At 38.1% G+C, this 23733-nt stretch overlaps 1 protein-coding gene across 3 annotated transcripts in view; it reads right to left on the reverse strand.

The window, feature by feature from the left end:
- Nucleotides 1-11285: 11285 nt before the first annotated feature.
- Nucleotides 11286-23733, reverse strand: part of ABCI12 (cobalt ion transmembrane transporter) — a 77666-nt gene continuing 65218 nt past the window's right edge. The window contains exons 2-9 of one of the 3 annotated variants that reach the window (XM_087676105.1): nucleotides 21364-21480; nucleotides 21032-21268; nucleotides 20769-20933; nucleotides 20537-20612; nucleotides 20123-20187; nucleotides 19984-20041; nucleotides 15370-15415; nucleotides 11680-11695 (exon numbers count right to left, since the gene is read on the reverse strand). In XM_087676105.1, coding sequence (XP_087532231.1) covers nucleotides 15402-15415; nucleotides 19984-20041; nucleotides 20123-20187; nucleotides 20537-20612; nucleotides 20769-20933; nucleotides 21032-21268; nucleotides 21364-21480 — 732 coding nt within the window. In that variant the 3' untranslated portion in view covers nucleotides 11680-11695; nucleotides 15370-15401. Of the gene's footprint in view, nucleotides 11696-15369; nucleotides 15416-19810; nucleotides 20042-20122; nucleotides 20188-20536; nucleotides 20613-20768; nucleotides 20934-21031; nucleotides 21269-21363; nucleotides 21481-23733 lie in introns of those variants that run through there. The other 2 variants (XM_087676103.1, XM_087676104.1) reach the window with 2 other exon arrangements.

Genomic DNA, 23733 nt, shown 5'->3' on the forward strand with positions numbered 1-23733 from the left:
CCAAATAAGTCGATGAGGTAGGCTTCAGCAGCTTCTTGTAGTGTGAGGAGGGCCTGGGCAGTCCAGCGATCCGGTTGTTTCGCGCGTGATGTGTTTGGAAACTGGTTCCTGTTGTTCATGATCAGTATGCCCTCCATGATCTCCCGCACTAACTTCTGGAATGGAGCCTTCGGTATCAGGAGGTGAGTGGTCTTCTGGTAGTGGCGGATCTCGCGAAGAGCCACTGTGCCTGGCTTCCATCGACGCTTGCGATGCTGGCGTGGTGGTGGTGGTGGTGGAGCTGGAGGATGTGGCTGCCGTATGGAATTTCCAGGGGGTATCTCCGGGCCGCTTGCTTGGTGCGTACCATGTCTTCTAGGAGAGAGAACTCAGAACTCAAAAGTGAAATGTGTAAAATGAGGTGAAACTTTAAACTTATAGCCAAACTTTTCAAAAACCCTAAAATTTCAATTAATGAATCCACGCTTAGGAAAAATATCACCAGTGCTCCGATTCACATGAAATTTTACCTGTAGGCTCCTCAAGGACACATCAACCATCTAAAATTTTTTTGGCCCCAACAGAAGCCTCTGGGTCACCTGTCCGGAGGCTCGCGTCTGGGGCCCTGAATCCCCAGATTCAGGGCCCCAGACACGAGATTCAGGGCCCCAGACGCAAGCCTCCGGACAGGTGACCTAGAGGCTTCTGATGGGGCCAAATTTTTAATATAAATGAGTTTTTCTAATGCCCAGCATGAGGGTGAAGTTTCACCAGATTCCGATTTATAAATTTGACGGTTCAATCTTTTTTTGAAAATGCGTTAACTGCATTATACTGCACTCATAATGTATTGTCAACCTCGCAACTGTAGATTAAATGTATTGATAATGAGTGTGTGCAACTACAGATTAAATGTATTGTCAACCTCGCAATGCAAAACATTGGAAACTTAAAAATTGACAAAAAATAAATCATGGGTAAAATGGAATATCGCATCAGATATACTGTTGCCAAACCACTAAATATAGTAAGGATATAGTGCATAGGCCCATGTACAACTGATCACCGACGTGTACGTGGTTGCACATTGAATTTATCCTCAACAAAACTACTTACAAATTTGGAAACTTGAAAATTCACACAATGCGAAACATGGTCAAAATAGAATATCACATATTGGATTTAGCATTGCGAAACTATGAAATACACGGTAGATAGTGCATCGCACCAAGTACAACTAGAGCTAGGGAAAATTTAGCTCCATTTTGCAGGCCACTACTATCAAATACTTGAAGGTCTATTGGAAAGATAACCCAAAACTAAGATCCTTACAATCTACAACCAAACCTGAGCTAAAAACATAGATCCAATTACAAGGTAGCTTCTCAAAGCATATTGTTGACATTAAGATTAAATGCATCCTTGTTATTGCGGATCCTGCGAACAAGAACCAGATCTATGGGCTTAATAGTGATACGTCGGGCATGAATGGCTAAAAGTTGACCATCACTCATTAGATCAATCAAGTAGCTTTCAACTGCTTCTTGGAGAGCAAGCAAGGCTTGGCTTGACCATCGCCCCACATTCCTTGCCTGGTTCCTCGAAAAGAACTTGTGATGATGCCCTGACTGTAGATCTTGCAGTATTTCTCGCACCAACCTGGAGAATGGTGCCTTAGGAATAATCAAGTCGGCACTCTTCTGGAATTTCCTTATCTCGCGTAGCGCAGCTGTGCCTGGTCTCCATCTTCGCTTTTTATGTGTTGGAGGGCGTGTATTACGAGCTGGAGCAGTAGTGGGAGGTGGAGCAGCTGGAGCATGTGGACCACCATTTCTGGACAATGGCGAACCATCATTATCGACCATACTAGGGCCACCATTGTTGGCCACAGTAGCGCCACCATTATTGGCTGCAGTAGGGCCACCGTTATCGGTCACCAGGGGATCTTTGTCACTCACAGTACGCTCACTAGATTCGGAAGAGTGTTGAGCTCTTGCTCTCGCAGGCGCCTTTTTGATAGGAAGCTTGGAACGTGCCATGGCTGTGATGATGAAGGATAGAAAGGTGGAGGGTAGAGTGGAGAGCAATGGGAAAAAATGAAAGGAGAGACGACTTAAATACGAAACTTTCAAACTTACTGTGGTGTAAATGAATTTTAAATTTATCATTTCATTTCATTTCTCCACCCCATCCCTACCTCTCTCTATCTCCTGACACCCCCCTCATGCCCCCCTCTCTCTCTAGGCCAATGAATGTTCCAATGTTTAGAATTTTCATATCTTTGTCTTAGGATTTCAAAATGGACTTTTCATAATTAAAAAACAAAGTTCGAAATCGACTTTGAAAAATATAGTGACAAACCTTTGAAATTTTAAAGAAAATTTATAAGACATCTCATGTTAGAGATATGAGTATTGATGTGTCATATCCTTGGGACTTGTGCTCTCTTGTGGACTCTAAATGCATCAAAATTATTATCTTTATCTAGGTCTCCATTTTTTGCCATCTCTCTCTTGGGTTGCCAACCATTCTGCGTGCCGTTGTCTAGCTGTGCTGTTTTCATATCTTGCTTTTCTCACTTCATATATTGCCCTACTTATAGATTCTGCTTGAGATGTTTTGGACTTCTTTTCTTTTTCCTCGTATCGTATCTCTAGTCTCCTATACCACCATTGGAATAATTGCCTCATAGAATTGGAATCATTGATGCCACCTCCATGATCAGTTGCCTTTTGAAAAGCACAGCGAGCTTGCCAGTGAGATCTTTCCATACCTTGAGTTGACCATATTGCCAAACTTCCTTGATCTGCAAAGTATGGACCATGTGCTTCAAGTATATGCTGCACAAGAAAAGAGATTAGAAACACAAAGTAATTCGAAATGATGATTTTTTTTTTGCAATGGTGATAATACTGACCATGTAGTGTGTTATGCTATTTGTAGTCCATGCCTCCACCATGGACTTATGAAATTTAGCAGCTGTCTCTTTAAATGCATTGGCATCACCATCCATAAACCCCAACTTCTGTAAGAGAGCTGCTAATCTATCTAGGTGTATCCACACTTCTGCCTTCGCAATCCTCGTTCGTCCCCCATTGCTCCAATCTGAAACAGCAAGGTGCAACTTTTTCCATGCTTCGTACTTCTCTGGTTGTTTTACTAGTATATTGCCTTCCTCATCTCGAGGTGGAGATAAAAACTTCCTAGCCTTGGGTCCGCCAAAGCATGGTTTACAAGGAACATTTCCACTCTTCCCCGATTTTTTCTCGTCCTTTTTTATTTCTACTTGGCCTCCGTGCAATCCAACTTCAGAGAGGACTTGTTCTACCTTCTTGCATGTAGCATCAGATTCTGACACGGGCTGCATCTTGTATGCAAAGCATATATATTCATATACTAGCTTCTCAATTATTCTAACCAAACAATGCAATGTGCAAAAGTGAACCCTTGTTAGTGGTATTTCCAAAATAGGGCGCCAGTTTGGATCCACTGGAATTAGCATTCCATTTCTCATGACTTTCTGATCACGTGTCGGAGCACCCTGTTGTCCTGCCTTGGCAAGCCATTCTTTCTTTCCATCTTTCCCTTTCTTCCTAGTTTGCATGCAGTATATGCACGGAAATTTTGCATTTGCTGCATTTGATAAACCAAACATACACTTCAATGTTTTTAAATCACCTGCAAGATGCCATTCAACTTGATAGTCCCCAAGCCCCTCAACATGTAAAACTGCTCCATTATTTTGCTGTTGAATAACACTGGGTATATTAATGAGGTTAAAAAAAACTTTAAGTACTTCATGGTCCTCCTTTGGTACTTCAAATGCTGCAAGCCACCATATTTCATTCTCCGATTGTACACTGAAGTATGAAGGATGTTTTTCATCGATGTTGGGATCCAATGCTCGATTCATAAGTGTTATACTCACACGCTCAAGTTTTTGCCCCTTGATAATCTCACTCTCATCAAGTTTGAGGACAAACTTAAGCTTGCCTCTACATTCTTCCATAGACATATTGTAAAATTTGACCATAGCAATCTGAACCCTACATATATCCAATACAAAGTTGTTGGATGCATTCAATACAAAGGCAACTTCTTTGGAACCATACTTCAATATGTGTGTGTGTTCCAGATGCGTAGGCTCACCAATTAGTTCTAAAACTTTCTCATTTAGTTGTTTTCCAGCCTTCTTCACGTGAAATGGTTTTGGCAGAGGCATTACTCGCTTAGTATTGAAGACTTGCTTAAAACCTGTATCCAATTGTTGATAGAGCATACTATATGACTCAGAACTCATTCCCACCTTGTCACATAATCCCTGAGCATCTGTAGCAGTAAACAAGTTGCTCACATCCCTAAGACGTTCACTAGCAACACCATCCACAATGTCCCTGAATTTACGATTTTTCAATGCATTTTTGACCATATTCTTGCTAAGGACTTTGGCAATAGTATCATTCTCTGCATGAGGAAACATATTTCTCATTGTAGTAGATTGAGCATATATCCGTCTATGATATTGTCCATTTCCTTTGGCTAATTGGCCAATTGGTTTAATGGATCGGATGCGCCGACGTGCCTCTTTGGTTTTTAAAGTGGGCCCAATCTCCAAAGTTTTTGTGAGCTTCCTCTCTATGTTTTGATTCTCCTTCTCCAAGTCATTGACTTTAGACTGTAACTCCATATTCTGCACATGTGTAGCATGCATAGCATCTTCAATGACAGACATTGCTTGTTGTAGGTTCTGGTTCTCTCTATCCTTCTCAGCCAATAATCTATCCTTTTCCATCAAAGACTGCATATTCCCTTGTAATCTTGTCTGCATATTTGTCAAGGTTTGATGAGCCCCTGCTATTCCTTGTGTGACAAGTCTGCATGTGTATCCATACAATCCTTCATTGCCTTCACAAGCAAACTTTACAAATGATGTAAGCCCTTCAAATTGTGGTGGCCTTCGAGTGAGTGGATCGGGTGGATAAATGCACCCATCAACCCAAAGGTCCACATTTTTTTTCCCTGCATTTCTTTCTTGTTGCATCCTGCATCTTATTGCATCATCTCTTTCCACAATTCTTTTGAACATTGGTGCATATTCATCCTCCAATTGAAAGTGAATATCTCTCTTTCTCTTGGTACATCCTGCACCTGCATTCTGCAAAAAAAAAAGTATGCAAATGTTAACTTGGATTAACATTCAAATAGCAGAACTACACCCCTTTGATTCACTATATCTGTGTTTTTTTTAAAACCCAGTTGGTTCTTGTCTCTTTCTCTTGCTTTCAGTCTTGATAGACCCTAATCAACCCCTAATCAGCCTGTAATCTTGGCTTTTAATCTACCTCTAATTAGCATCAAATCTTATCTTCTGTTCTATCCAAAATATTCTCTCTCTCTCTCTCTCTCTCTTTCTCTCTCTCTCTCTCTCTCAACAAAAATTCATCAAGGAAACCCTAAACACATTCATACTGAAGCTTGGCTAGTGGAAAACAATAACATCATCTTATCTTCTACCCTAATTTACTATCTGTCACTCTATCACTTATTTTCTTTGTTCATCTCACACAGTCCTCTCTGTCCCCCCCCTTCTCCCCTCCTCTCTCTCTCTCTCTCTCTCTCTCTCCCCCTCTCTCTCTCGCTCTATGAATTGATGCTTAAGGACTGAACAACAACTGTGAAGAATAATAACATCACAAAGATTTAAAAAATAAAGATACCTCCATTATCACTGAATTGCTTGTAGTATAGACTGTTGAAGACGGAGATTTCTTACTGCATATTTCTGAAGAGGAAGATGGCTTGTAGCAGGGTAGAGTGTGTTGTAGATAGAGATTCTTTGATTTCAACAAATGGTATCAAAACTACTCCTCAATGCTGCTTCAGAAGAACTCGTATGCAAGAAACCATATTCTGGAGGGAAAGAGAAGAATGCACAAAATTTGGGACAAAACTAGAGCTTTCTAAGGGAATGAAAAAATGCCCAGAAATAGGTATATACTTGTCCAAAAAAGACGAAAATTTACAAGGAAACTCTTGAGTCAAAAATGTGTCTCTGGGTAAAAAATAATCTTAAAATATGATGTGTACATCATTTTATATCGTTTTTTAACTTCTGCCCTTTTAAGAAGCGAGAATGAGAATGATTGAAAAGTCATGAGGGCACTAAAGAGGGCATTAAAGAGTCATGAGGGCATTAAAGAATGATTGGCTGCGTTTTTAGAAAAAATAAAATTGTATTTTTTTAGTTATGAGGATTTTAAGAAAAAGTGACCTTATCCTGCAGTTTGGGAATAAAATAATAGGTGAAATCTATTGAAAACACAAAAACGAGATTTTCTTGATTGTAGAAGATCTCTTTTTATAATATTATTTTGAAATCTCTTTTTAGAGAGAGAGAGGTGAGAGAAACCCCTTAAGGGGCAAAAAAGAGAGTCCATATTTCTCCTAATGGCAGGCCCGAAAATTGCGCCGAAAAATGCGGGCTGCACTCCTCTCCTACTTCCACACAAAAAGTGGACCATATGGGTCACTTACAAGTCGCACAAATCTCTTACAACCATTACTTTAGGTCCCATACAAACCCAAGTGGACTTTTGGGCACTCTTTTTGATTTCCAAGCAAATACACCTCATGAACCAATGTGACATAACATGTAAACTGTCAATTACCACCTATTGATCAAGTTGAAGGTCCCCATAGACTTAATTTTTGTCAATTTACATGATACAAACTGAAAATTGCATGTCAAGTTACAAAGGAACTTATGAGATTAAATGGTATCTAAGACAAATGTTGGGGAATAATGACTGAATTATGTATGAAAGTTTCTCATGAAAATCCTAATGAAGTTCTTTTGCAAACATAAGAACTCCATGATTTATGCCATGAACACAAAAAGCTTTGACAACGGTGAACACAACTGTTAGGCTAGATATACTCATGGAAGTTCATAGCATTCACTTTTCTACAGTCACTTGGAACCAATGTTAGGAGCAAACTTTCCCTTATGCCTAGGGAGATTGTGTGGCATGTGTGCTCCTTTGGTTGAGGACTACTTACTATGAAGAGGATAGGATTTATTGTCATATTTAGTAGAAGTCTCTTTTAAGATGAAAAAACATGGTAAGGTTTAGTAAGCTGTGATTGCATGTGGTTATGTTGAATTTGAAGGCAAAAGGCTAGAAGTTTTCAATGGGTTGAATCAAATGTGAAGCCAAAGAAAATTGGACAGATCTTCATGTATCAAATATCACAATCAAGCCAGATATGTTGAGGGCCATGAGCTTTCCATCACAACTGCCAATGCTGCAAAGTGGCAGCATGCAATTTTCTAATCTAAAGTCTTTAAGTCGGACCTTGATTTGCTTGTATAATCTTACTCTCAGTTTAAACACTAATCCAATCACACTTGTCAAATAGTTTGGCAAAGATGCTACTGGTACGACAATCATAATGTCTCAAACTTTTTTAGTGTGCATGCCCTTTACTGACAAATAATTCAACTTCATCCTCGATGTTCGAGGTTTTTAGCTTCTTCAGAGTGTAGTTAATAGTCAAAAGGCACACATAAATGAATTAGAACATATGAAAAGTTTTGAGATGCTCATCAGGCTAGAATGGGTTTGCAGTTAATGTAGGCATGCTGTAGCAACAAGGCTCCTTGATAAAGTACAAAGTCATAAGTGTAGCTGCATAATCAATTAAGAAGAGCCATAGGCAGAATTTGCATGAGAAATTAGGACTTTTGTGCACTTCAATTTTTCGCTTGTGGCTCGTGGGGTTATGGTGCCCTTTAACTTTTATTTTGTGCATTTTCCTATTTGTTCAAATTCCTTTTGTCACCGTGTGCATGAGCTTTTGCTTTGGATCTCTATTTTATGAACTTGAAGATGAGGACTTGCTTAAAGAAAAGAAAGCATGTATCTTTCTGCAGGATGTGGAGACATGTCAGCATTGTAGGATAGGGTGCTAGATGTCATTTAGAAAGTGTTTGTCTATTTAAAAACAAATAATATACACTTTTACGAGGTTTATGATTGGTCAAAAAGGTTAAAAGCTAAAACTTGTATCCTCTCTTATTGGATGCGGGATGTATCTATGCATGCTAATAAGTATTCCAGGAAAGAAGCTACGGGCCATTTTAAAATATGGAGATGAACGGATTGAGGACTCGTCTGCTCCACAACTTTCAAAATATTCCCAAGAGGACGTTAATAAAACCAGCCCATCCACCAAGGAACTTCTTGTTATGGGGCAAAGACATGATGAAGCAGGACCTTCTATAGAGGTGTTGAGAGAGAACCTTGGAAGCTTGTCTATCCTTATTTTTTTATCTCCTCGGTTCCATATTCTTCTGAAAATGGAAAATGGATGTGTCAGATTGGTCAACCTTTGTCCACATTGGGACTGATCACTGGCCATGCCTTGCATATGTAGATGAGTACTTGGAGGCTCTCGTTACCTCAAGGTGAGCTTCTGGTTTGTATGGGATGCTTTCCAATTGTAATCTTGTCGTCATGTATTCGTCATTATTGATTATTAGAACTTATTTGAAAGACTTCATAAGTTTTCTTTTAGTTAATAACCGGATAAACAACCCATCTTACAGATGTAGGCATCCTTCATGACTCTCAAACTCACCCAACCACCTTTCCCACTCATCTCGTGGTTTCTAATTTGGTGGTGAAAATCCCAACTCTCATGCATGCAAAGAATGCTCCATGCATAATGAAGGTGCTCTCTCAAATGCGTGTGCATCTATGATTTATTACATATAGCTACAACAAGTATCATTATATGCTACTGCTCAATGATGGTGCAATAAGTGTATCAACCCAACCCGTGGTATGGAAGTAATTGAAAAAATCAAGAGATGACCCTTGAGTGTAGTGTATCCATCAACTGCAATGTGAAGTGCCCGTGAATCTTTAATCCCTATGATGTGCAAAGATCTCGGTAAGAAAGTATACCTAATTCAAGTTGTTCATCAATTTCATTTGAAATTCAACTCCAAACTATCCAAGAAACTACCAATCTTAACCAAGGTGATTGAGTTTTCAAGTACAAAAAAACCAAGAAAATGACAAAAACAAATCATAGTCTGATCAAACAAAAAATTATAGACTAAAAACAACAAAATAAACAGACATGTGAATAATCAAACATAATAAATCCTACCTACTTAATGTTTTGCTAGGGGTTTATTGATTACGTGAAAATTATTAGCAACATCCAACTATAAAGGGAGCTTTTAAGGTGAAATGATCAAACAAAAAATTATAGACTAAAAACAACAAAACAAACAGTCATGTGAACAATCAAACACAATAAGTCCTACCTACTTGATGTTTTACTAGGGGTTTATTGTTACGCGAAAATTCTTGGCAGCATCCAACTATGAAGGGAGCTTTTAAGGTGAAATCATGGGCAATCTGAGATGTATCAGAGCACTAGGATGGTAGAATTTTAGATTTGACATGAATGAAGATCTATTCTCACCTTACGTGCACAAACAACTACATATCACACCTATAGTAAGTCTTCAATGAAACATTGTAATAGTAAGACTTTTTAATACATTGAGGATGAGAAAATTGATGATGTTTACTTGACTATTTTTCATGTATTTATAGAATTATATCCTTTCGATTATTGGAAGTGAAACTATTGAGAGCTTTATATGCGCTTTTAAGTGCTACCACATCAAAATTGGTTAATTGCTTTTGAGGGGCATACATCCAAGTAGCTTGTAAAGGACCTTTTTTTTTTCTACAATTCCAAGTACATACTACACAAGGCTAGTCAAGAATATGAGGTTCTTGAGCGTATATATGTATTGGATCTGAATAGCGTGATATGGCCATTGTGTAGTGGTGAGATTTTGCACATGTGCAGTGCTAAAATCTCAGTAGACAAATTAAACTCCATGAAAGTATGCACCGACTTTAAAAATGTGCACCTCGGTTGATTTATACTAATTGCAATTTTTATGCCCATGTAGTAAAAACTGTGTTAGAGGATTGTTTAACAAAAATTCTATGTAAAACTTAGCTATCAAAAATCACTCACAACCCTGACATAATAGAGTGCTAAGTCACAACAAGGGACATGACTTTCTTCTACTCTTTAAACTAAATATATTCACATTTTTTTGTTGCTTGGCTAACTTTCCTTTCCAAATATAAGTACTTTATCACGTTACAAACTTTATGCTTGGTATTCAAGTATTGCTAATGGAGGATGCTTAAGGTGAATCATTGTGTCTTCACCAAGACACACATGGCAATACAACTTGATATGCTACTTTCATTTTGGAAGGCCACGAGCCCCAAGTGTTACAAATGGAAGATGATTGGCCCTTGAGTATAATGCATCAAGAAATCGTGATATTAATGAAGAATGCACTTACTAACTTCTATTTTAAACTAGATGGTGGGAGCACTTTTCACGAGTAATTATATCCATGGAGCACTTTCCACTAGTATAATTACCCATGGAAAGTGCTCCACATATCTTAGAAATTGTGAATTCTCCTAGATTATCTCTACTCCACAAGTTGTATTACTAAGTATTGTAGGTTTTTTTTTTTTTGGGGGGGGGGGGGGGCACCTTCCCTCCAAAAGTTGATAGACTACTTATGTTTTTTTTCCTTAAATATGACACATATACATTTATGCCTATGTGTTGGTGGGTGGGTGTGTGAGAGAGAGAGGGCTCCCTTTCACTATTAGCTAATATAGTGGACAAGTGTCACATTGATGTGAATTTGATACCTTAAGTTAATATCATGTGTGAACAACTCCTTAATGGTTTAAAAGTTAGGGTTTTAAAGAAAGAACTGATTTACTTTTACTTCATTGTTTTATTTTACAAACTCTATCTTCATCTCTTCACATCCAACACATCCCTCCTACCTACTACAATGGATGCTCACACACACTTTGACAACTAGATCCATGAAATGAACTTTGCTAGGTAGTGCCATGAGATCCCTAAGATATTCTCAAAGGCCTTTAACCTAGACCATATTCTCTCAGTAGTAGATCTTGATCTCCAAGTCATGCAAGACTTTGTGAGCGAGCACCTTCATTGATCACTCATGCTCCATTGATTGATCTAACATGTCTTGTGTGCTTTGGGATTGGCTAATGGGCTTCCTCTAGATTTTAGTTGATAAAGTAGGTACGTGTCACATTTGTATTAGTGCAAAACATAAGTTAATATTGTATGTGAACAATCCCTTAATAGTTTAAAAGTTAGGAAATTAAAGGTAGAACTAGTTTACTTTTTGTTTCATTGTTCATTTCACAAACTCTCTAGTGATCTCTTCACATCCAACACATCCCTCCTGCCTATTATAATTGATAATCACATACACTTCGACGATTGGATCCATGACAAGCAATTTGCTAACTAGTGTGATGAGATCTTTGAGGTATTGTTAAAGGTCTTTAACCTAGAGCATGTTCTCTCAGTGATAGATCTCAATCTCTAAGTCATGGAAGACTTTGTGAGCATCTTTGCTGCTAGATCTCAATCTCTATATCATGGAAGACTTTGTGAACATCTTCACTACTCACTCATCCTCCATTGATGGATCTGATGTCTTGGATGCCTTTGGACCGGTTGATGGGTATGCAACGTGGGTGGAACCAACAAAAAGTGATAAATAGGTCGTTGTCCCTCGTGGCTCCATGGCACAAAGGATACACTATACCTACAAGTAGTGTACCAAGTACAATACCCTTTGAGCTCATGGAACATGATGAATACCTTCTTATTAATTCACAATCAAAATCATAAAACTGACATACCAAATCAAGGAATACAATTTTTTTTCAATAAATAAATAAGCTCAACTAAAGTGACTCTTTTATCCATAAAAATAAGAAAATATAAAATAAACAACTCAAACCTAATTATCACAACTTGGTATGGTCTACATCCTTGATGACATCTTCTACATTCTTTGTTGGGGTGTCTTCCTAGAGTTCTAAAGAATTGTTTTCTCAAATAATCTCATTTCTCTCACAATATCTCTTGGGGGGCATCGTTTGAGGTAAATTTGACAAAGCTTCCACATAATTGTGGAAAAGAAGAAAAAAGTTAGGTGGATTTAAGCAAAGATTCCACATGGTTTTACATGATGGAGAAAAAGAGATGGAAAGCTCGATGAATACTTTTAACCTTTTAAAACCCTAAATCAATAAAATATAGTATCAGATGCATGGTTCATCATATCATGATAAAACCATTATCTCTATTAGAACGCAACAAAACTTAAAAAGATATAATTATTAGGTGGTCAAGATCACATTAAAAAAACTTAAGCAAAAGAAGTGCTAAGAAGACCCTAGTCTAAAGTGTAGCATCTAGGGCAATTTTCTTGGTAGGAAAATGATCCCACATACCAAACTTCGAACTAGGGCCTCCTTGGCTTTTTTATTTTGCTTTAAAGTTTTCTTGAATACTCTTGGCTACCTAATAGATGCACATATTAAGTCTCTTACATTTGGATATGATTAGGTATTTATAAAATTATCACATTCAAGATTATACATACATTGATAATCAAGGAATTAACCTTCTTAGAAATTTGTATATTATGTAGTCTCTAAATGGTATCAAGAGTAAAGCGTGTAACAAGATATGGTAACTATCCACATGTTTTTCATGTTGAAATCGATAATCATAACAAATATTATAATTTGGTAGCAAAAAATACAATACAAACACATTAATTTTGAGAGTGAAGTATAGAAGCAAAAACTTTGATCATACTTTGAAGTTGATACAACAACTTCGAGTCAAAGTTCATGCATCCCATGTACATAGAGAACACTTGTCCAAAAAGATAACATTGCAAACATCACTCATTCCATTGGAACGAATGCATCCTCCACTACTTGATTCCTTACAAGTTAAAAGTCCTCAAGAGTTAAGAGTAATACACTTTATATGTATTTCAAATACCGAGCATTACTCATTAAATCTATCAAAAAAGCCTATGCAACCCCCTATAGAGTGTAAAGACATTATTTTGTGAAGTGATCGAGTATATCCTAACCTTGTGGAAAAAACCACCTCCTACTTTCTATTTGATAGAGGTCTTACATAATCTCACAAACAAGTCTCAAGAAGCTAACCTTTGAAATGATCAAATCAAAAGAGTGTAAGTACTTCCTAATTTCTCTCACAGCCATTATACTTGGCCTCCACTTTGAATTGCTCATGGGGATGCTAAGAAGGATCTCTATCAAGGCTGCCTAAGGAAGCTATGTTCGATGGAGAAGAGAATGGTAAAGAAGAGTTGAGGCCGCTTGTATGTGTAAAGAAGAGTCCTAGTACTTCAGTTTTTTCATTAGGAACTTCAAAAGTAGCAAGCCATCATACATAACACTCCAATTATACACTAAAATTCCTTGGGTTGGTTTTGTCCAATTGTAAGGCTCTATTAGTCAAAGTGACACCAACTCTTTTGAGCTTTACTTCTTTTACAACCTCACTTTCATCCAATTCTATGATAAATTGTAATAACACCCAACCAAACTCAATCTTAATATCCTTGAATATTTTCAAGTCCTTGTGCTAGTATCAATCCTGATGCAAATAGATTGTGCATCCACAACAAAAAACTCATTTAAGGCATCTTTTAATATGGATTCAATCACGTTCTCCTTCACAAACTTGAACTTTGGATTTCTCAAAGCATCTTCAAACGTACTTGCCTTCAACAATCTACAAATAGATTATCTAAGCTCACTCTCGTATAAGTTCTCATTCTGAGCTATTTTACAAGTCTTGATACGTTGCTTTTATTTTTCTCTTTTATTTATAATTCTATATTAACTTGCTATTGATATTCTTTAGGTCATTCAATCACAATGTTGTCTTCTCTTACACAATGTCGATAGTATGGATAGTATCATACATTATGATAGTTTGATTTTTTCTCGAGTTATTATTTCATTCAATTGCTTCACTTGTCCTATTAGCTGTTAATTTTAAAGTTGATATAGAATGATGATATCATAATAGTTTTTTAAAACTCCTTATCAAGTTGTAAACACCTTTAATGCCTGGTCATTAAGGGCATGTGTAACCAAATAATTTATACTTCATCCTCACATATTTAACCATGTTTTTGATTCTATAGAAAACCTAAGGTTTGTTGATTAAGAAATTAACTCGATAGATTCTCCCATCAACCCACAAGTCCACATGTTTCAATCCCATCTATTTACAGCTTTGAAAAACTTGACCATTATTACTAGTATCTTGCATCCTATTAAATTAAAAAACATATCCAAGCTCTATATCAATGTGCAACTTGGCTATATTCATTTTACTAATTGATTTTGAGGTCGAGTTGAAGATATACGAATTGATTACACAATTTACTTGTCTATATATTGAGTGTGTCAAGATAGTCTAGATAAACACACAAAGATGTTAATAAAAATAGTGTTTGATATCATGAAAGTAAACTAGAGAGGTACAAATGGACAAAGATAATAAAAATGGTGCACGTAAGTCCATGAAGATAGATCGAAGAGGCATAGATACACACATATATATAGATACACATAGATATTAATAGAAATAGAGTAATTGAGCGTAAATAGATAGGCCAACGAGACACAGATAGACACACAGAGATGTTAATAAAAATAGGGGATTTGATATCTATGGAGGTAGATTGAAGAGGTACAAATACACTCATAGAGATGTTAATGGTATCAAGATACTTGAGTCTATGAAGGTAGATTAAAAAGATACATATAGACATATAGAGATGTCAATAGAAATAAGGGGTTTGATGTTTATGGAGATGGATAGACACACAAATATATCAAAGAACAGTAGGTGACTTAATGTGTGAACGTAAGATGGATAGGCACACATAGATGCCAATAGAAATAGACTAATTGGGCGCGAAGGTAGAGTATACAGACAATAGATAGACTACATATACTAGTACTAGATATTATTGACTAATTGTAAGAGAGGTGAAGGAAAATATATAGTCCAATGTGTCAAGGTAGGCTGGATAGACACAAAGAAGAGGTTACATAAGAGCTATGAGAGTGGTGAAATTGGAGAAAAAGGAAAAGCAAAGGGATATCCAAGGGTTTTTGGATTTTAGAAAATTCAATTTTACCTTAATATATTCCTAAAAAATAAATATATGCACAACAAAACCCCAAAATCGCATAATTTTCCTTAAACCGCAATGTTGTGGATTTTGCGTATTTACAAACAAATCATCAGATGACTGATTTTTCTTGATTTATTTAACATTACTAATAAATCAAAGCTTGGCAACCAAATGCAATCATTTCCAACCATTTTCAACCAAATTTTATCATAAAATAATAAAATCTGACTTACTCATAAAAGCGCACTTTTATGACGTTCGTATCTCATAATTGGAGACCTGCATAGGTAGCATTATAAAAAACAAACCTTACCACATATGGATCAAACCACCACTTTGCTATCTTCCGACTGGCACTGACAATTTTATTTCTTAACTAAAATCTAAAATATAAAAAAATCCCCAAAAAACTTGAGACTCAAAAAAATTCTTTTATATTAAAAAATGAAATACTCCATGTCTACTAATCATTTTGCATTGAAAACCAACCATGGGATTTAAAAAGTAAGGGGCCTCTCCTTAAAATAATGAAAAGTGGAGAAAAGAATAGTAAAATAATTCCTCTTCTCTTTTTACTTTTTAAATCCCAAGGTACTCAAGGTTGCATACCCTCTCCTCATGGAAACTATTGGGCCAAAAATAGTTGCCCAATAGAAGTGACCCTTAGAGATCACGATACAAGGATGAGAGTACGCAACAAAAGAGAATCACAAACAGAAGAGAAAAGGAGAGGAAAAGAGAAAGCAAAAAGAAAATAATGATCTGCATTAAATAAAGAAGAAAGTTGAACATAATAAAGATTGATCAATCCTTGCATGCAACCCAAGGTATCAATGAGAGCATCGGATCATGCTGAATAATGATGAATGCACCTATAATAATGATGGAGACAGAGTGTGCATCTAACAGTCCTTACTAGAGACGAAGAAAAATGCAACAATCTCAAATTGCACGTACTTGCCAAAAAGAAAAATGGATCTGCCACACATTGGCCACTATTATAAATATCCAAAAGTGTCTGGTCAAAACTCACTAACCAATCCACAAAGGAGGCAAAAATGCTAACGTAACCACAAATCGCAACCATTCATAGAGCAAACTAGCCTTGATGCAAAGTGTGAATGCACCTAGATCAACTGAAAGAAGAAATGCATGCTTTAGAATAAGTGCCTTCTCTATCAAAACTCATGATAGAGATGTTGGAGCTCCTAATGTCCCCTTTGACTTGGATGGAGGCTCACAAACAAGAGATAATAGCACATGACAAACATGATTGCTACGTCTCCTCTCAAATCCTAGATGTGGCAAAAAACTGAAGAAGATGCAAATTCGAGGGTGCCAAGAAGAGTGCCAATGCCAATGAAGTCTATCAATATAGACCACTAATAAAGAAGCTCCTCATGATCCTAGGAATCCCTCTTCAAAACACTAGGGGCCAAGGAATCCACAACATCACTGATATCACCTCCCTCTAAAAGAGATGGGGAGATACGAGGAAACCACCAGAGGAGAAAGTGGGAGATGGGAAGAAACCGATGGAATAGATGGTGCACAAGTCGAAATGGGTGCAACAATAGACAGCTACCTCGAAGAACCCTGCGTAAGAGAAGGGAAATGGAGCTTACAGAGCATGTGCTCTTACCAACTTGTCACTAAAATGACTCCGAAAGAAGAATCCTCAAAAACACAACCCACTCAATGAAGACAACCCAAGTACCAAGTTTAGTAGAGCCATAACCTGAGAGGAGTGGAAAGCCAGAGTCTGTGACATGTAGGACTTCCAAAATGGAACTCAAGGAATGGTCTGATAATAACGGCAAAGTGCCAACACTACTAAAATAGGCACCAAACATATGTCACCAACAATGGCAATACCCTCAGATGGATGAAGATCATGTAGCAATTCTTGTTGTGAAGCCATATAATTCCAAGCACCACTGTCAATAAGCCAAGGTCTCTCAAAAGACGAAGCATCCAATGAAGAAAGCTTCTTCAACACATGGATATGAAGGAATACATACTTATGGGTAATAATTGGTGTAGAGGTAGAGAAAGGCTTAGATGATATAGTTCCATCCTTCACTCCCAAATGAGGGTGAGGATACTTCTTCCAACATTTCTCCCCGAGATGTGTCACCTTCCCACAATGCTTCCCTAAATCTATGTCAAAGCCTAAATAATGCTCATGTTTCTCCTTCTTGGACTTGGCCTTTTTTCTCCTTCTTCTCCCCTCCCATACATGCAGTAAACGTTTTTGTGAAGTTGGAGCCACTGTCTACCTCTATGAGAAACTCATCATGCTCCAAGACAAGCGAGGCAAGCTCCTCCAATAGAATTGTCTCTAGAGTCCTGGATGTAAGAGAGCTAATGTAGAAAACATCATACTATGGAGATGGCCACTAAGTCAAAAGAATCAAGGCCATATCCTCTAAAGATATCATCATGCCAACGGAGGAAAGCTCATCACTCATGTCCTCCAACCTGTTGATACGATCCTTCATGGAAGGAGAGTCATCAACAACAAGCATCCGCAATTTCTTCTCTAAAGTAATCCAATGGATAAATATCTTCTAATGGTACAAAGAAGCAAGCTTTGTTTACACTTCTTCTACCTCTCGCACCCTACACATATGCACTAAGACAAAATCATGTAAGCTCATGAAGAGAAAAGATCCAGCTCTAGAATTGAGTTCGATCCCATAGGACCGCACGATCCATCATTGATCCCACATGGGGATACTCCATAGGATGAGGAATAGGGTGGGTAACAAACTCCCAAAAATTGAAGGTGTGAAGAATACATTCCACCTTACGAGACCAGAGTGAATGATTTGATCTATCCAAACAATCTTCTTTAAGGAGAGAAGGAAAATAGGCACATGCATTGACAGTGCCATCATAGGTATCCTAGGGCCAAAAGGACATGCCCTATGGGAGACATGAAGAGAGGGGGAGAGGAGATGGCTACTCTATATGAATAGACTCATCATCTGAATCATCAAAGCCTTGGGACCGGTGATAAGACATCTTTGTACAACCTGCAAAAACACAAAAGCTGCTACATTTTGCTATAGGAGAGTCCAAATAGAGGAAAAATCAGCAACACCTACGAGAAGGGATTATGGATGCTCCGCCTTTGTTGTCAGACACCTGTAAGACGCAAAAAATTTGTATTTTCTACAGCAAATAACAGGCTGAATTTTCAATTGTCAACAATAGTGTGGTATCCTCTTTGGCTCAAAACTACATGTCCTCACGTAAGCGAAGATACCATATGAAAGTGTGCAACGGAAGAGAATCAAGAACATGGAGAAGAGAAAGCAAGACGAGAAAAATGATCTGCATTGAACAAAGAAGCTAAATACAATGACGATTGATGAATCCATGCATGCAGCCCAAGGCATCACTGAGGACATCGGATCAGGCTGAATAATGATGACAATACTTGTGCCGGTGATGGACATGGTGACGACGCGGCGATGACAAAGTGTGCAACCAACAGACCTTGCCAAAGATGAAGAACGCAACAATCTAAATGTGCATGTACCTATCAGAAAGAAGAATGAATCTGCTCCACATTGGCCACTCGTATAAATAGGCAAAAGTGGCTAAAACTGGCCAACATCTACGCTGCATAATAAAATAATGCAGTTAGCCTGGTCAAAATTGACTAACCAATCCGCACAGGGGACGAAGATGCTGACGTGGCAACTGTTGTGGCAAATCACAACTATCTGGAGCAGACTCACATTGATGCACAATGTGAATGCATCTAAATAGAAAGAGAGAAGAAATTCATGCTCTAGAATAAGCTGCCACCTCTGTCAAAACTCATGATAGACATGTCAAAGCTCCTGATGTCCCTGTCTGACTCAAACTGAGGCTCACAAGCAGGAGGTGACAGTACATGACAAATATGACTGCTAAGAATAAGAGGTCAGAATCTCCAATCTCCCTTACACATTGGAATTGTAATCCAAGCCTTGTGATCCAAGCCAAGGATGTATTAAAAACCATTACCTTGGTCTTCCCTAGAGTCATTGTAGTCTACACAAAACTCCTACATTGCATCAAGGTGATGTCATATGCTCTCAAGTGAATGTAGCATAAGAATAATAGAATTTGCATATAGGATGATCGAGATGAAGGTACCATGCAAGGGTGCACTGGTCCCTCCCTTATGGCCAATGTACTCCACTTTGTCAATTCTAATCTAGAAAGTGTGGGTGGAAGTGGAGAGCCCTACTTCACTCCACTACTACTCGCAATCGCCTCTAAATAGCCATCTAGAGCCTCAACCTTGCCTATTAATTCCTCATAGATAGATGCGACCCCTCTTAAGATCATTGGTGACTCCCAAGTCTTGTAACCTCCTAAAAGGTTTGGCTCTCGTATCAAAAGCTGTGGGAGTATTCCATGTAGTCTACCCTCCTGAATGATGCTTGGCAAGATGAAGAGGCCGGTAGAGAATCCTCACTGAAAAAATGCGTGCCTCAAAGCTAACGCTTGGCACAAACATGTCCAATCATAATAGTCTTGTAGTTCCCCAACTCCATGGGGTCCTTGACCTTCAGGATAGGCACAATGGTGTTGCTCAACTCTCCCAGGTTCCTTGATCAACTCAATATTTTAACACATATTATTGTACAACAAACCAACAAGCATAATAGTAAATACACAAGCAAAAAGGCTGGTTGATTTAGACAAATAACCTTTGTTGGCAGAAAATACAAAATTCTGAATGACAAGCTGTCAATACAAGAGAGCATCTGAGTATATGCCTAAACAAACGAGTAAGAACAGAATCAGAATGGCAACATAATCCTGCAGTTTAAGTGAGAATGTACTTAGAAAGTATATTTTATGAGCTGTAGGATCCCCTCTATAACCGCGAACAATCATAGCCTGCCAAAAAACAGTGCAAACATGAATTTTGAAATATAAAAGAGCATTCAAATCAAACCACAATCCCCGAAGTTCCCAAACCTGTGCTATTTGCTCTGCATGGTTGAAAAGGTTTTTGAAAACACGCCCAAGAAACATAAGGAAAACTGCACCTCAGTAAAAAGGTGTGGAGTCTTAGCAGGGCAAAATCACTTCAACTAGAAATATTAAACAACTCTCGCAATATTGAATAGAATCTTGTCTCTAACCCTTGTGTAGACATTTACCCCAAGGTTATCATATAACCTTTTCTACCAAGAAAGATTAACTTACACAAACAGATTTCTTTTTGGCTCACATTATATGCTGCAATATATTTCAATGCATTAAGCAGACTTAACATCAAATTCTGTAACTTAAATTGAAGACACCAAACATCTCTGATTCTCTAGTATGGAACCTTCCTTGTAATCACCCAATATAAGGAAATATGAATAGGGCTAAAGTAGAATATACCATCAGTAGCTTCTAGAAGCGACAGTTGTTTCCACTGCACTCCACGAGCAACTATTCCGAGCGCTATGTTGCGAACCTAGAAAGGTGGTTTATTCAAAAGCATGTCAAAATTCAAACTGTTTGATGATTCTACAAACACATCAAGCTGAGCAACTGACTTAGATTTGCACAGAACAGTACATATACATAATCAAACACATTGACTTGGATTTGCACAAAACAGTACACATACCTCATCAAACACAAGACCAATGAATCGAAGAGAAAGTAGCAATGTAAGGACCAGCTCATCCACAGGAGCTTTAAGGTACGTCAATGGGGCCAAATACCAGCGTAGACCAGCAGCTAGATGTTCAGGCATTGTTGTTGCAAGGCACAAACTTGCACTCTGAAGAACCTGTTCAGAAAAGAAACATTGTTTGAACTGTTAAAGACAACTTGAAGAGAATTGTCTTACACAATAAGCTACAATAAACTGAGGAACATCTAACCTACAATGAAGGACAAAGATGCAGCTGTAACACCCAATGCTAACCCTTTCCGTGTAAGTTGAAAGGGGCCAAGCTTCCACATGATATATGAATAACCTCCCATACTTGCACGTAAACCAGGAAGACCATCCATCGATGGGGGTGGAGTCCTCGTTTGGACAAGAGGAGGAACCCCATCGGTACCAAGAGAGACAGTAAGGAAAAGAAGCCCTGAAAAGAACAGCATCCTTCCCAGTTGATCCTGCAGGAGGACAGAACGTTGAGCTGAGTGCTTTTAGCTGTTTCAGTTGGCTCATAAGGTAATTAAGAGTGATACTTGGTGGTTCACATTCATACTTTCCACATCCTGTCCGGAAGGAAAGAAATGGATGCAAACACAATGAGTGCAACCAATCCCAAACGCATGGCCATGTGTGATCGAGCAGGTAGAAACACCAAGGTCAAGAGCCATGCCTACAAGCAAGACCTACACACTGTCAGAAAACACACACAGTTTAAGTATCATACTGTTCCATACTATTTTATGGGATTGGCATTCATTGAAACTTTCAACATCTCTACATTTGTATGCCAAAATAGAATTTGAAGTCAATAGTAGAGTTTTAATCTATGTTCATAAATTTCTACAAGAATAGTAACAGAGAATGAAAAGTAAAGCAACAAAGTGATCTCAGATTGAGTTTCAAGTTGAATGAAGCCAACTATTTACATATTGATCATTGTAACTGGCACCTATTCCAGCTTCATAGGTAGTACTAGCTCAAACCAAAAATTTTCTAGGTTTGCAGCCAGAATATATCAAAACATACATCGTAGCATAGACACTACTCTACTAAAAATTAAGTACTTTTTAACATCAATAAGAATTTCTCGGATTTTTTGGCTCAAGTTGGGCATGCCCTTCACTAATACAAGCATAAGCATCAGGTCACATGCCCCACTCACAGGTATGCACTTAAAGGGCACTTGAGTTCTATTACTAAACTGAACAAATGCAAATATGTCACAACCAACAAACTGGTGAGCAAAGAAGCATTGGCTGAATCCATTAGAACCTTCTATGATGTAGAACTCAATGCCATGGTAAGCATCCATGCACAACTGAATCCATTAGAATCTTCTATGATGTAGAACTCAATGCCATGGTAAGCATCCATGCACAACTGCATAACAACAGACAGTGTGTCTAGAACACTGATCATAGTATGTCCCAAAGCAGATATACTATAAGCATACAATACCTCAGGTATACATAAAGTACACCAAATGACCACTAGATATCTAACTGTATTTGACCAAAAGTAGTGAAAGTTCTTACCCCTTCTTGAGCAAGCAATGCTCCAAATCTGTGCTTTGCTGAGCCTCATGAAGCTACAACCAAGGTTGGCTCCAACTGAAATACCTCAAGGTAAAGCTGCAACAACTGAGGTGAATCTGCTAAGTCACCCTCTTCCATTCACTTCACATCCAATGGTATTAAATCTCACTAGATAACAAAGAGAAACTTTACCTTTAACATTGTAAACTTTAGCCTTTTTCTTAGGCAGCAGATTGTCATAAACTAGTGGCTACAAGTATGAAGACACAAGAGGTACCACTCCTACATTTGCATCAGTCACACCCATGCTTGGGTTACTAGGATCAGCCGCCCAAACTTTGCATTTCATACCATCCTGCAAGGCCTCCCATATGACCATACAAGTCTGGTTGCAACCTTGGCTGCATGCCAATATTTCCATTCATGCCATGTTGCATTCCTGGTTGTGCACCACCAAAAACATTACCATGTAATTGCTGCAAACCAGACTGTAAACCAGCCCAATAAGTTCCTTGCATACCAAGTCTCTCCAATGTGTTTTCTAATTTCTTATAGAAAAATGATATGCAGAGGTAGTATACATGTCGATATACTCCGCAGCAAAATGGAGTTGCCGAGTGAAAAAATAAGCATATTGCAAAGGTGGCTCGTGCATCACTAATGCATTGCCATCTATGGCCTAGGATACTGAATGTCATGAGAACATGTATTTCTGAAATTCTCATGTATTTTTGAATCCTCACTTAACATGTGGATTAATATTTAATCACATGGTTAAGTAAATGTTAGACATGTGAGGTGTAACTGGGGTTAGAGTAAATTTATGAGCCTGGGACCCGAAAAAATCACGGGATGTCAAAGGCAAAAGTTACTATAAGTTATGCCGCATATGTACTTGGTAGTATCTGGTGCCAGTTGTTGGCCTAGGTCATTCATTTGGCTATAAAGTGTCGGTTGGTGACACTAGGGAAGTGGTGTTTAATGGTACCTAACACCAATCTGATGGTCAAAGATGGCACAGAGACACTCAGGAATGGAAGTTGCCTAGCCAATTTAATTATTGGCTAGTCAAATTATTTTTCAGGGCACCAAAATAATTATTAGATTAATTTTTAGTATTTTAAAAACTGAAAAATAATATTTAATTATGAAAAATACTCGAAAACCCGTTTAGGAAAGCTGCCACTTGTCAAAAATGCCTATACAAGACTGAAAAACGTCTTTAGAGGTTGGAGAGAGACATTTTTAGTGGATTCAGCCTGCAAGAGAGAGAGAGGAGATGCTGTTGGTCTGATTTGCAGCCATTGGAGGACCTTGTGAGGCAGCAAGGGGCAAGAGAAGACCAATCAACTGCAGGTGACAGCATCTACATGTTGTTGAGACACGCA

This window comes from Lygodium microphyllum, chromosome 4 (assembly GCF_053477565.2).
Source record: "Lygodium microphyllum isolate KBCC chromosome 4, Lygodium_microphyllum_v1.1.10, whole genome shotgun sequence".
In the NCBI taxonomy this organism is placed as follows: Eukaryota; Viridiplantae; Streptophyta; class Polypodiopsida; order Schizaeales; family Lygodiaceae; genus Lygodium; species Lygodium microphyllum.